The 14,823-nt window shown below is 50.4% G+C and overlaps 1 protein-coding gene across 1 annotated transcript; it reads right to left on the reverse strand.

The window, feature by feature from the left end:
- Positions 1 to 2,136: 2,136 nt before the first annotated feature.
- RPS15 (ribosomal protein S15) lies at positions 2,137 to 11,757 on the reverse strand. Its single transcript, XM_086946655.1, has 4 exons — positions 11,622 to 11,757; positions 11,000 to 11,085; positions 10,522 to 10,756; positions 2,137 to 2,287 (listed from the first exon to the last, which is right to left on the reverse strand). Exons 1-4 carry the CDS (start codon positions 11,622 to 11,624, stop codon positions 2,174 to 2,176), a joined length of 438 nt encoding a protein of 145 aa, XP_086802781.1. The 5' UTR covers positions 11,625 to 11,757; the 3' UTR covers positions 2,137 to 2,173.
- Positions 11,758 to 14,823: the final 3,066 nt, after the last annotated feature.

A 14,823-nucleotide genomic window follows, 5' to 3' on the forward strand; every position in this document is an offset into this window, starting at 1 on the left:
GGGAGAGGCACTCAGACTCAACGCGTGTCACACAGAGGACAAAAGCGAAGTCCAGTGCAGCTGCAGATGTCACTGGATGGTCAGCTGGATACCTCAGAGAAAATGCTTCTTGCACCTTGCTACACCGGTGAGCCAACTGACCATACGACTTCTCTTTTTTGGCCTGGGCACAATAGAGTAGGACATGCCCTTCAGGTCTCTCCTCGAGTCACACACAACAGGTCTAGCCTGATCTGCTTTAGGTCTAGAAAATGTTCTGCAGAGGATGTTTGTGGATGCCACATTTACGCCTGGTGCTACCGTTTGGGAACAACCTGTGGGCATTTCCTAACCAGCGGGGGACAGAATCCCAATAAAAACACTACCCACTTACAGCATTTATAAGATGGGAGTCTTCAGCCATACTAAAGGTGGGCTTGGAAGGCTGTGGGGTTTATTACGGTAATTCTACGGTCCTCTCAGACAATGTATCCATAAGAGACAGCAGTGCGTTCGGGCATCCCTCGGCAATCAGAATGCATCAACAAGAATGGTCTTGGCATCTTTTTCTCGCCCCTTTGGAGCGTGCCCAGAGTGATAAATGTGAACACCGAATACATGTGGAGTGGGATTTGAAACCAGCGCCAACAGCTCCCACCATGTTTGTTCTGTGGAGTCAGAAGTCATCCCTGCTCATTCGGGTCAGCCTAATGTTTGCTCCTGTGAGATTTTTCTGGCTGGCCTCAGTCCTGTAACACAGGGAAAGCTTTGGGTGTTAACATGTTAACACAAAATTTCTACATGTCCAACTTTTTTAAAAAACGCGTCCTACCTTGTGGGTTGGCAATACCCACGCTGACCCGATAGCATGGAACAGGCGCCTAGTGCTAAAATTCAGAAAGTGGCATAGTACTTGTGTAACTCCACGAGTTTCACCCATGCATCCAATTACACTGCCACTGTAAAGGGTGGCACAATAGGTGCTTCTGTCCCAGGTGGCATTCACTTCCCAATACTGGCTACATTTTAAGGTCTCGGCCAAGCGTACACTGCGCAGCCGAGATTTTAGGTTTACAGTATTAAGGGCTTGAAGCCGCCCCCGCCCCTCTTCTGCATTGGCTGGCTTCCTAACCGGATTGACACGCCCCCCCCCCCCCCCCCCCCGCCCATTCTTTAATGGCCGCTGAATGGGACGTGCAGTACCGCCTGCAAGGTGTGGGTGTGCACTGTAGCACTCCACGCTTCTTCCTCTTTTACAGCTCCCCCAGTTTATGTGCCTCCTGCCAGTGGGCGCCTCTAGGGCGGTGCAGCCCTTGTATTCCTGGAGCCTCCCCCGGATCCTGTCCCGTCCGACCCCCGTGTCATCCCGCCGTGGTCTCTGCACTGCAGAGGGACCCAGAAGCGGCAGTGCTTGTCCCGGTAGAGTTTGCTGGGCCCTGACAGGGTCAGTCAGCCTTTTTGTTGGGAGGCAAGCTAAGGAGTGCTGAATGGCGATCTTGCAGGGAATACTCTGGAAGCGTGTGATACATGTAGAACGTTTCTTAAACTGTATTTGTATAGTAGCAAGGTCATTTAAGAGCCACGACTTAAATGACAGCGCTACTATAAAAATAGTTTGAGAAACGTTCTACATTTATCACAATCTTCGCCTCCCTAGTTGTGCCTGCTTTCCGCTGCTGAAGAGCGGAGCCTGACCCCCGGGCACTAGTGGGGCCGGGCTGGTTGGTCTCCCTCCCCCCCTCTCCTCAGGCCGGCCACCATGTTACGCACCAGAGAGGGAGTTAAAGGAGATGGGGCAGCGAGTGCAGCACACGCCCCCTCTGGAGCCGGCGCAGAGTCTCTCCTGGTCGCGTCTTGCAGCTTGGATAACACAGGTAAGGGGTTTGTGCTTGCTGTCCCGCCTCCACCCCCGTCATTGGTTGTGCTTGTTTATCATATAGGAGGGACTTGTAGGCAAGTCAAATATGTATATGGAGAGGTGCAGGCACTTTGTAGCTGGTTAGCAGGATGAAGAGCACAGGGATCTAAAGGCAGTAGAAATTTAGGGTCGAGCAAAAGGCATAAAAAATTTGGCTGACGCAGAATAAGAGATTTCCAACAGATATAAAACACAGCCTGCAAAGAAACAACAGAATACTGCCCAGACAAAGACAAGAGTCTAGTTGAGAAAACTTTATTTACAAACAGATGCCATTTACTTCAGAGGAATGAACCGAGAAGAATGAGTGGCGCCGATACCCGGTCGGCCGTGCTTGACAGGCTTGTAAGTGATCGAAAATTCACCAAGGTAATGGCCAATCATCTCAGGCTGTAAGAGAAAATAGGAACAAATAAGTGACACTTATAAGAATACAAAAGCAACATATTTAAAAAACAGACACCAACCAGAGATGCAGCAATTAAATGAGGCAGCATCCCGTACCCTTAAAAGACGTATAAGCAAGACCAAGCACGCCTGGCTGCTCGTTTTAATGCCAGTCCATTCTAAACAAAAAACAAAAAAAAAACTAAAAAAAAACTGCAGTCAGCATCAAATCCCACCACCCACAAGACAATCCCTTACATTCTGACCTAGAAAGTGCAGAAGCAATTCCTAAGCCCTTATCCCTCAAACATGAAAGTCATATACGCACAATCAAATGATTAACACAAGAAAGTAGCCAGAACAAAATAAGACATTACAAGCCAAATCAGATTTAAGCCTGCACTAGGAAGCCCTTGTATGGAGTCCACTGCGCGGCAGTGAGAGTGGATCTTTAACCCTGCTTGCAGGTCAGGCTGCTCCTCACGCCACACAGCACCTCCGGTGTGTCCCCTCTCCCCCGCAAGTTCGCTGCTCCTCCGCATCATTCTGCACCAGTGATTGAGTTTCCTGTAATTGTGGTAATTGTTGCCTGCTTCTCTAAACTTTTTTGTGTGCCCCTTACTGTGTTACTTTTACCTGTATTGTGCTGACCCCCCTACTTGTGTTGCGCGGACCCCTTTCGCCTTCTGTATCCAGTGTTTCCCCCAGCACTTACCAGCTGCTCCTCCCTCCCACCTTCCCTTATATAGAAACGCCTGCTGGTGAGCCTAAAGCAAGCAAGTCTGCGCCCAGCGCCAGAAACTCTGCTCCCCACGACGCCCACCTCCGCTCGCAGCGCCCTCCACGCACTTAACGTCAGACGATCACGCACCTGCTGTCTATAAGCGCACCCAAGGACCCTTCTCCTGCCGGAACTGCAGCTTCACCAGCATCGGGCCCGCCAACCCACCTGCGAAAGAACCCAACTTCCTCAGATGCATCCTGCCCAACACCCGATCCGCCCACAAACACGCCGAACTCTGGGACCTATTTGACACCAACGCCCCAAATGCCCCACAACCACCTCATGCTCCGACCAACATAAACAACGACGCCACCATCAAGATCATGAACACCATCCACTCCAGATCCCCGGAAACCCCCTCCCACACCACATCTTCAACTAAGCCAGCAGCACCATCCCACCTCATCTCTGGAAAACCATCAACATCTCCTTCAAGACCGCAACGTTCCCGGAGAGCTGGAAGCACACAGAGATCAACACCTTACTCAAGAAACCCATGGTGGACCCCAAGAACTTCCAACCCATCTCCCTGCGAAGGTAATCGAATACGCAGTCAAAAACACAACTGACCAGCATCCTGGACCCGTCCCAGTCCGGGTTCCGCAGCAAACACAGCACCAAGATTGCCCTCATCGCCGTCACCGGCAACATCAGGACCCTGTTTGACAACAGAGAAACCACGACCCTCATCCTCTTGTCCAGGCCAGCCGCCTTAGACACTGTCTGCCACCACACACTACGAACACGCCTCCACAATGTCGGAATCCAAGAGAAGGCCCTGGACTGTACCACCTCCTTCCTCTCCGGCAGAACACAGTGTCAGCCCCCCCCCCCCCCCCGCTCCGAAACCACCAAGATAATATGCGGCATACCCCAGGTCTCATCCCTCAGCCCAACGCGGTTTAACATCTACATGGCACCGCCCCCCCATGTCGCCCGACCTAAACATCTCCTACGCTGACACCACCCAGCTGATCCTCACACCGCCAAAACCAACCTCCACGAAGATATGAAGGCTTTCGCCAACTGGATGAGACAGTCGACTGAAGCTGAACTCTGACATGACTGAGGTACTCATCCTCAGATCCACCCAGTCGGCCTGGGCCGACTCCTGGTGGCCGACAACTAGGAGCACCCCCTACACCACGCACGCAACCTAGGGGTCACCCTCGGCTCCACCCTTTCCATGACGACGCAGGTCAACACTGTCCTCTTCCTGCTTCAACACCCTCCGCATGCTTCTCAGGATCTTCAAGTGTATCCCCACTCAAACTAAAAGGACGGTCACTCAGGCCCTAGTCAGCAGTAGACTTGACTACAGCAACGCACTACGCAGGGGCCCCGGCAAAACTCCTGAAACTGCTCCTGCACATCCAGAACGCCTCTGCACGCCTGATCCTCGACATACCTCGCCGCAGCCACATCACATCCCCCCTAAGAGACCTGCACTGGCTACCCATCAACAAAAAGATAACTTCCAAGCTCCTCACCCATGCACACAAGGCTGTCCACAACACTGGGCCAGCATACCTCTACAGCCCACTCAGCCCCTACACCCCCACCTGCCAGCTCAGCTCACCACGCCCTCGCCACAGCCCCCGCATCTGAAGAGTGACCGCCGGCGGCATATCATTCTCCCACCTCGCCGCCAAGAAATGAAACACCCTCCCCACCTTCCTGTGGCAGACCAAAGACCTCCTAACCTACAGGAGACTCCTCAAGACATGGCTCTTCGAACAGTAGCAGCGTCCCCCGCATCTTAGACCCTCACGGGTATGTAACAAGCTTTATAAATGCTATGATTTATTGAAGTGCAAGTACAATCAGCCCAAACTGCAATGGTTATACTAATAGCAGGGTGCAAGCTATATAAACATTCTGAACAAATGATCGCCACTTTGGGTACATTATTTAGCAACCAGAAACTCCGACCAGACATTGTTTTTTTTATAAAGCTGGAGAGAATTCAATCTCCAGGATTAAAGAGTGAACGGTGGCCACTGTTTTTACTGCACAGTCCCTTGATCTCCACAACAGCAACTAGGCTTGGACGCGCACAAATGGGCCCCATACCAAGCTCGAGTGATAAACTGCACTCAATCAGCTGGAAAAGGTGTCCGCCAACTGTAGCCAATATGGACTGATTAGATGTGGTAATTATGTGGCAACTATGGTAATGCAAGTGGCCTGAAGAAATCTAAAGGGAGGGCCTATGGTATCTGCAGTGACAAAAAAAAAAAATCAATTGCTCATGATCTAGTGGAACAGATGCATTTTGAAGCTGGTCACAGTTCTTCACAAATAGGGCGATATTGGGACCGCAAAGCAGCCCTGGCGATTTTGACAGACCAGTCCCCCTGCTGCATTTGTTACTGTGGGCAGATCTAGCAGCACCCCTGCAAACCAGATTCCCTGTGACAAACAGCCCCCACCGCTGCAAATCTGGCCCCCCACCCTTCCAGTCTCAAGAGAAAAGCTTGATGCCAGTTACGGCCAGTTCACAAAGGGGTTTGGGCAAAAGCCTGGTGGTATAGGGTTCCTGTGTAGAGGCCAGGAGGAGGGTAAAGGAGCGCTCACTGATCAAGATCGGCACAGCCTGAAAGAAACAGGTGTGGTAAGCAGGTCTTAGGAATTGTAACATTCAGATATCAGAAGACAAGCCACAGGCATGTTCTCCAACTTTAATACTAGACAGAGGGCTGCCTGCAGTGGTTAGAGGATCCCATCTCCACCAGGAAGGAACGAGATTAGAGACTATGGCTCCATGTTGAACTAATATCCATGCATGTGGATGTGCTGCTGTTCACCCCGTGTGCCACCCCTTTACAGGCCAAAAGGGATAGCAGCTATGGCGTTGCCACACCCAAGCTTCCCTTGGCGGTCTGATGAGTCATGAGACGCACGTGGGGACGTGCAGGAAGCAATTTTCTTCCAGCGTGTTGGGAGAAAGGATCTCCCACAAAGGGGAGTTCCCAGGATGTGGGATTACAGAAAAGCCACAAAAGTGAGGTAGCATTTTTAATCTGGAGCTCTGGGAGTACACGGGATAGAAGGAAATTTGTCCCGGTCGTACCACAGCTTCCCCAAATAGAAATGTGAAGAACATTACTTTTTAATTTGGGCTTTGAAGGGGATTCCAATTAAGAAATTGTTAGAATCCACACCAGTCACACCTCCTTGGATTCCCCTGGGTGTCTGATCGGTTTCCCTAGGTGGCAGCTGAGCTGGAGCTGACAATCCACAGCTTTGAAAATAGTAAAAAATAAAAATAAAAAAAAAACACATTCATTCTGCTGGGTGAAAAAGGATGTCTCCTAGGGCACATTTTGAGGGGTTCATGTCGCAGGTGCATGCCTAGTGTACCATTTCTTACTCAGGAGCAATGTGGGAATGTATACAGAACAGTAGGCCATTTGTTATTACCAACTGACCATCTCTACGTTTATGCCTTTCAAATGTAAGGAACGGTGAAGCAAGATTTGAAAAACGCACTCTTATTGGCATTTGTTTCAGATGGCCCAAAAGTTCAGAGATGCATAAACTACCAGTGCACCTAAACTCAGAATCTGGTGTACATTTCAGAAATTGTTTCTTGAAATACCTTTTCCATTCTTTATAATTTATCATATAAATAAATCTGTACAAAACGAGAAGGGTCCAGTGGACACAACGGTATATTGCATTAGAAAATATGCCATTGTAAGAAGACACAGATGAACATACACAAATTGTTTATTTCCCCCCAAATGCATTTCAAATTATTTTTTATTGCAACTGGTACTCGTTTCCATCACAAACTGGAAGGAGGTTGAAATCACAAGATATTGGCCATCTCCCACTAAAATGTCAAAACTGTGCAAAAAATAATTAATAAATTCAGATTGAAGCACGCTGTCCCCAAAACCCTCATTTGATGCCATTTGCAAGGAGAAAACAGAAGCACTCCAGCAGAACCAACAAACCCTGGGTCCTATTAAATTACCTACGACGTTGGGAAAAAAAAAAGACGCAAATTTGGCGTGGATGGCTTACGTGGACAAAATGTTAAGAGGCTTAAGCACGAACTATCCCAAATAGCCAAAAAAAAACAGGGCTTAGCATGAAAGGGGGGTGGGGGCATAAAAATGGAGATCACCTATAAGTAAGGCGCAATACACCAACTGGTAGTGAGGCGGAAATGGACAAGAGCCTCGAGTCCCAGGAGATAAAAGTGAGTTTTGTGATGCTTTGATCGCTATTTGTTGACTAAGCCTGGTTACCTAGCATTTTAGGGTGACCTATCAGGTCGAAAGCAGCACAAGATAGGATGAAAAATGGTAGGATTAAAGAACATGAAGTTGTGCGAGCGTGCCTTTCCCTTTGAAACACACAGAAGCAGTGTTGGAGCATATCAATTGTGGTTGCTGAAAGGCAGGTACAACAAACAGGTAGGTGAAAACTAGATTGTCAGCATCCTCAACAGGCATTGGAAATGCAATAGGTCTCGCATTAGAAACGTTGGAGCTATTGGTTTTGTAAATGACAATTTTTTTATGTGTTGGTCTTGAAAATTGCAAAATTAATAGCTTTGTAATTTACAATGCCAACACTTAACTTTGAAGAACACAAACCAGTGAACTGTAAGGGCAGGGATTCCAAGTAGGGACAGGGAGTGCAAAAAGGACAGGTGGGGGTGGGTGGGAAATGGGGACGTGCACACGGCGACAGTGAAGCAAGCAGGACAGAGAAACCAGGAAGAGACCAAGGAGGGTCATCGAAAGCAAGGAACGACAGAGGAGGGCCAGAGAAAGCAAACCACAGGACAGAGAATCAGGGACAGGGCAAGGCATCTGGGGAAAGCACGGAAAGCAAGCAGGGATAAAGGACCGTCAGAGAAGGCAAGAAGGGGCAGAAGAGTGTTGGAGGAAGCAAGCAAGAGCAGGGCAACGAATCTGGGGCAAGCAGGGGAAGGTGAAACAAGAAGGGTCAGAGAAAGTCACCCAAAAAGGGGACATATTAGGTTTACAGAAATCAAGCAAGTGCGGCGGAGGGTCAGAGAAAGCAAACAGTGACAGGGCTAACAATTAGAGGCTGGGCAAGGAATAGGACGCAAGCAGGAACAGAGGAGGGGCAAGGAAAGCAAAAAGGGAAAAAGAAGAGTGCTGTTAAGAAGGGTTCCGTCGCCTTCCCCGCTCTCCGGGGGTGGAGGAGAGGAACACAAAGTTTAAAATCTATTGTACATAGTACCTAGTGCACTGGAAATCAATTGCTGCTGGTGCGCCGCGCTCAAACATGAAGCGCGGTTCCAGTGTACATAAACATTATGTGCGCAGTGCAATGTGTGGGGCCTCTGATGACGCGTTGTAGCAATTTGAGTGAGGTACGATAAGCCAAGGAGAGGCGAGAAGCTGCTTCCATGCACCGGCTGTGAGTTTGTGCACCTTTAAGAAATGCGCTTTCTAAAGTCAGCCCTCCCGCCTCTCTCTAACAAGGCATTCACGACACAGAGCATTATCGAAGTGGAACTGTTCCTGCGGGAGGGTGGGAAGGAGAGGCTTTGTTTTCACAGTAAAGCAAATAGTGGTCGTGGGTGAGCGTTGCTCGTGCATTCAGTGCAGCGGCCGACCGTGAAGCGGGAAGGAAACCAAATAAAATTGTGTTTGTGGTGCCTACATGTCTGTCAAAGTAAAATGGAAGCAGTGCAATGCGGTGATAAGAGGGCGAAAAGGACGGCCGCAGAAAAAAAAGCGCGAGAGACGACCTGGCGGCCGTCAAAGTAAAATGTAAGCAGTGCCATGCGCTCTGTGGGAGGAGGAGAGGGGTGCAGGCGGGGAGCGGAGCCTTTGAAGAGACAAATAGTGACTGGGAGGAGAAATGCATGAGGACAGCGCAGGCTCTCGAAAAGAGAAGACTAAAGCCTTTGATGCAGCAGGGGGTGGAGCGATGCCTTTCAAGTGAAGCTGCTGGCAGCAGATGGCTGGCTTTGATGTGCACGCGCTTTATGTCAATGCGCATTGAGCTTGCTTTTCACGGGCACTGGATGAAATCACCAGTTAGGTTAACCTCTGGATAAGCCCCTATATTCTTGCAAGCGCATTGACAGGAGAGACCTAAAAAGGTATTTTGAGAAAGAATGGTTGGTAGAAATCCAAGAATGAGAGTTTTTTTTTGTTCTGGTGAAAGGAAAACAGCAGACATTTAACAAGATTTGTCAGTACGGGGGGGGGGGGGGGGGGGGGGGGGAGGTTTAAGTAAAACGATTACGCAAAAAAGTGAGGAGGTGAGAGCAAGAGGTTTGATAGTGTTCTGAAAAGCTCAGATACATTTTCTTATTAGCAGATAACATGCCAGCATAGATTTTGGTGGCCAATGTAGTGAAAAGCTATGCAACTCTGCCATAAATTATGCTCACATCACAGTACATGCAAACATACACTAGGCTAAACGATACCCTAGCTTTATAAGTGCAAGTAGTTAAAGAAACAAATTTGGTTTTCCAAACCACTGTTAACGGCACCCCAATCCATACATAAGAAATGGGACACCCATGATGCACCCAGAGATGCCACATCTTCATATTATGCAGGAGGCCATTCAAATTCCATCTGGTAGTGGAAACCCATGATACAGCCTTGTTTGAAACCAAGTGACTGAAATATTTAACTTTTCCACAAGGGCAACATGTGGTGCAGGAATACACTCAAGCCATTATGACACCCAACATGTAGACATTTGCAATCGTTGTGCCCTGCACTACTGTGGCAGAAGTGAGTATTGCCATTGCTTCAGGTTACCTTGAATAGCAGGACTGCTGCAGTTCAAATTGTTTTTGACAGGTAAAAACCTTCATTTTAAATATTGAAAAGGCACCTCAATGTAAACGTAAGCCTTGTAGCATACAGGAGAGGGTGCATGGTATTTACAAGTGGGACATTCCTAAAATCAGTGTTACTGTATTGCTACTGTAATAGACTAAAAAGCTATCGCCTGCAGAATTTTTAGGTTGTGATTTCTATTATCTTCCATAACTCCTGAAGTGTATGAACCATAGCTTGCCTCCAGCATTAGTTATCTACATTGTCTCAGACTATGACATACATCCACGAAGACTTGCCATCTTGCCCCACTCCGCTGAAGGTGGTAGCCCTCACTAGTTTTCTTACTTCTCCAAACAAAACATATGTGGGTGGGTGTTCCTTGCATTTACATCTCCCCCACTTTTAGGCTTATCTTATACAAATTAGCAGCACATACCACTGGTGATCCCATGGCCACACCACCATTTAATAACGAGCAAACCACAAATAACCCCAGGTTCTCACATTCAAAATCAGCCTATAAGGCCCCAGTGCCAACTGATTACCACACTTTCAGAATCGTGCAGCAAGCACCTCCAACACTTTCATTGGGCGAGCCACCTCTGAAGCAATCCACCCACTCTGTACTACACAGGAATGACAGCTGCCCAGCTCACCTTGATCTCCACCTGGTTGAAGGTCTTCCCGTTGTACACGCCCACCATGCTGCCCACCATCTCCGGGAGGATGATCATGTCGCGCAGGTGAGTCTTCACCACCTCTGGCTTCTCCATGGGCGGAGCCTCTTTCTTGGCTTTGCGGAGGCGCTTCAGGAGGGAGTGCTGCTTGCGGCGCAGGCCCCGGTTCAGCCGCCGGCGCTGGCGGGCGCAGTACAGCTGCATGATCTGCTCACTGCGGGGGAAGAGCATCAATCATACTGTGAAGGGGGTCATGGGCGGTAATCGGCGACAGACGCCACTAAGAAGCTGCTCCAGAACCACACATTACACCCATGCAACCTTCAGAGAGAGCTAGACGGGAAGCAGGCGTTTGATGCGGAAGCAGCCACATACAGAGGTCCAGCAGGGCCTCCCCTGGGTAAACACGGCGCGGGTCCAACCACCGCCACATGCAAAGAACCAATGTCAGACTTACTAGGACATGTCCAGCAGCTGGTCCAGGTCCACTCCCCGGTAGGTGAACTTCCTGAAGGTTCGCTTCTTCTTCTGCTCGACTTCCGCCTGCAAGAAAGAGACACCGTCAGCTGAAGGGCTGCGCGACCCTAGAGCCCACCGCGACCCCCCCAGAGCCCACCGCCCGACCCCCATCAGAGCCCACCGCCCGACCCCCGAAAGCCTCCTAGAGCCCACCGCGACCCCCGAGAGCCCACCGCCCGACCCCCATCAGAGCCCACCGCGGACCCTCAGACCTCCACCCGGCCCGGGTGCACCGCTGACGCGCAGTGTGCTCTGCGGCAGCATCAGGAGAGCGGGGAGCCCCCTCACGCCCCAAGTCAGCCTCTCCCGGCCGCACCCCTCCAGCCCCCGGCTCCAGGGCCCGTGGGGAGCCCCCCCTGCTCTTCCATGCCCCCTCCCAGGGTCCGGATCTCCCGATGCTCTGCACCGACACCGGGCGGAGGGAGCCTCCGGCCCCGAGACCCCTCCAGACTCCCCCGGTGAGAGCGGGCAGAGGCCGGCAGCGCCCCCGGGCCCCGCAGCCCCGGCTCGAGGCAGGATGGCGGCGGATGTCCCGGCCCCGGGCCGCGGCAGGCACCCACCATTTTGACAGCAGCGCTCGGAAAGGACAGATCTCGCGCGAGGCCGGGTTATGTCGCGAGAGGTAGAGGGCGACTTCCGGGTTACGTCATCGTCACGTCCGGTAACTACGTAAAAACCAAACCTCACAGTTCTAATCTTGGCACAGCTGTGCCTGTCCGCCGAAATGGAAGAACACAAAAACAAACAAGCACTGGCAAAGCCAAGAGAACTCTCCGACCCACCTGCAGCCACCTCACACGGGGCCACCACCCGGTGAAGAGCCAACACCACAGGGTGGCAGGAAACACGGGCGGAACATGCTCAGCTGGTGTTTGGAGGCTGTGAACAGCCGATGTCCATCGAGAGGCGTGGAAACACTCCTGGACATCCCTGCAGCCTAATGCGCTGTTTCTATGGGGGCCATCAATTTATTTATTTATGCATTTATATATAGCGCGGACTTTACCCGAGGGCGTCAGAGCGCTTCACATTAGGAACAGAAATGAAACATAATGAGAAACATTATAAAAGAGCAGATTACAAAAGCATACGTTACTTACATAAGGTAATAGTGACAACCGTGAGCAAACAAAATACTTGAGGTAGTAAAAATTGTGAGCAACCAAAAATACATGAGGTAGTAAAGGTAATAGTGACAATTGTGAGCAAACAAAATACTTGAGGTAGTAAAAATTGTGAACAAAAAAATACATGAGGTAGTCAAAAGTGCATAAGAGGAAAAGTGACAAGTGTGCAGTTAAAAGAGAAAACAGAGTATAATTTGAGGTATATGTGTATGTCAGGTCCCTTATTCTCCCCACAAGCTCGTTATTAGTAATAAAATACAACTTACAAAAGTTGTTCTGGCTTTATCTATACTCTTCTATACTACTATTATAAAGAGAGAACTTGCACCTAAGAGAGAACTTAAAAGGCAAGGTAAACTCGAAAACTACACCACCAATCTGAACACCCAATACATCTTAGAAAACCTCAGGGCAAGCAGAAGGACATAGGCTACATAAAAATAAAAATAAAAACGTTGTTTAAAATATTTACAAATAAAAATAAAGTAGTCCCTTGCAAGTAGCGCCGGCCGCGACGTATGCGTGAGGAGAGTAGCGTCGTTCACAGCAACAGGAAGAGCGAGGACATGAGTAGCGTCTGCCTGAGGGGAGGAGCAGAGTTCACCAGCAACAGCAATACAGAGCGGTGAGAAGCGGAGGAGCAGTGGCAGCGCAGGGAGGTACGTCGGGACCTGGGGGGGGGTTTACAAAGCTGAGGCGGGCGGGAGACTCAAGGCGCGAGGAGGGAGGCGGTAGGCGCTATGCTCAATGCTCAATGTCGGGGCGGGGGCGGCGGGCTCAAAGCGGCGCTATGCTCAGTGCTCAATGTCGAGTCGGGGCGGCGGGTGGTGGGCTCAAAGCGGGAGGCGTTATAGCCAATGTCAAGGCGTGAGGGATGCGGACTGGGCAATGTGGGGGGGGGGTGCAGTGCGGTGCACAGAGGCTTAGAATGCTGCCCCCAGCCCCTTTCTGCCCCAGGCAACGCTGGGACGGGCTGCTAGTTATTATTTATACTACTATAATAAAGGAAGAACTTTGAGGCTTTGAGGCGGGTAAACTCGGGAACCACATCGCCAATCCACACACCCGATACACCGTTGTAATCGTCAGGGTGTGCAGATGGTTATAGGCTATATACATTTTTTTTTTAAACGTTATTTAAAAAATGTACATTAAAAAAAAGTAGTCCCTCCGAAGTACCGACCGCCGCGATGTGCGTGCTCACGTCAGGAGCCCGGGGAGGAGCGGCGTCCAGGAGCGCGACGATGAGCGGCGGACATGGTGCGGGGGAGGAGCGGTGACGCGAGGAGCAGCGGACAGGCAGGAGGAGCGGTGACCAGCGGCGGTGAGGTGACGAGCAGCGGACAGGCGGAAGGAGCAGTGACCAGCGGCGGTGAGGTGACGAGCAGCGGACAGGCGGGAGGAGCGGTGACCAGCGGCGGTGAGGAGCGAGGAGCGGCGGAGCGGTAAACTGAGGAACGTGGGGGAGGAGCAGCGGCTGAGGTAAGGGGACCCACGGACAATGTCGGGGCAGGCGGGGGTCGGGGCAGGCGGGGGATGGGCCGGGCGGGGGCCCGGGCTTCTGGACAATGTCGGGGAAGCCTGATTGCTCCCGGACAAGGTTGGGACGGGCTGCTAGTCTATGATACAACAAAATTGGCGACGAGGTCGGGATGCGAATTGTTTATGACGAGCTTGTGGAAGTGATATTGATTCGAGCAGCGTAATTAAGACCACAAGGCAAGTGCTTTTATTTTCTTCTTCACAAAGATATGTTTGCTCATACGTAATTTTTTCTTCTCCGTTATTTTTGGGAGATACTGAATTTCGGTCTGAGACACTTCTTATTACGTAGTCCAGTTTCAAAGGAAGAATATTCCCGAGAGCGGCTAATGTAACTTGTCAACTTCTTCCAAGAAAAATTTCAGGCAAGTTACGAATACTTTTCAATTGTGACAGAATTTTTTCACTTTCTTTAAATTCCTTCAACACGTATCTTTTCGCAGTGGTGACAGGAATTGCCACACACACACACAGAGCCCCCCCCACACACACAGAGCCCCCCACACACAGAGCCCCACACACACACACAGATCCACACACACACACACACAGAGCCCCCCTCACACACACACACAGAGCCCCCCACACACAGAGCCACACACACAGGCCCCCCCCCACACACAGGGCCCCCACACACACAGGGCCAACCCACACACACACAGAGCCCCACACACAGAGCTACACACACAGAGCCACACACCCACAAATCTGTTGAAGCATGCGGAGGAGTAACAGATACTGAAGGGCAAATGAAAAACCTGCGTTAACCCAACTGGTATTTAACAGCGATGCTTTAAATCTAGAGTTGTCAACTGACAGACCACACACCTTTCATTAGATGGGTTACTACACTAGAAGCCGTGGGGAAAGGGGTGGAGGGAGGCTGCTGTAGAACCGTTCTTTAGGTGCAATTTAAAGTCCCCATGCGGCAAAATTAGAGCGGTCTGGAAAGTGCCAAATTTAGCGAGCCTCAGGGTTTGGCTTGAGTAGGCTGGGCAAGCCCAGGTGCAAAGTTAAAAAACGAATACCAGCTTCCCTGATTGCAAGTGGGGATTTATAAGTACCTTCCAGAGAAATTGCTAGAACTGAGTGT

This window comes from Lissotriton vulgaris, chromosome 12 (assembly GCF_964263255.1).
Source record: "Lissotriton vulgaris chromosome 12, aLisVul1.2, whole genome shotgun sequence".
NCBI lineage: Eukaryota > Metazoa > Chordata > Amphibia > Caudata > Salamandridae > Lissotriton > Lissotriton vulgaris.

Coding starts and splice junctions, on each gene's coding strand:
- RPS15 (XM_086946655.1), bottom strand. Junction 10,757..10,999: donor CAGCTGCTGGACATGTCCTA/GTAAGTCTGACA, acceptor CTTCCCCCGCAG/TGAGCAGATCATGCAGCTGT. Junction 2,288..10,521: donor TCAACCAGGTGGAGATCAAG/GTGAGCTGGGCA, acceptor TTTCTCTTACAG/CCTGAGATGATTGGCCATTA.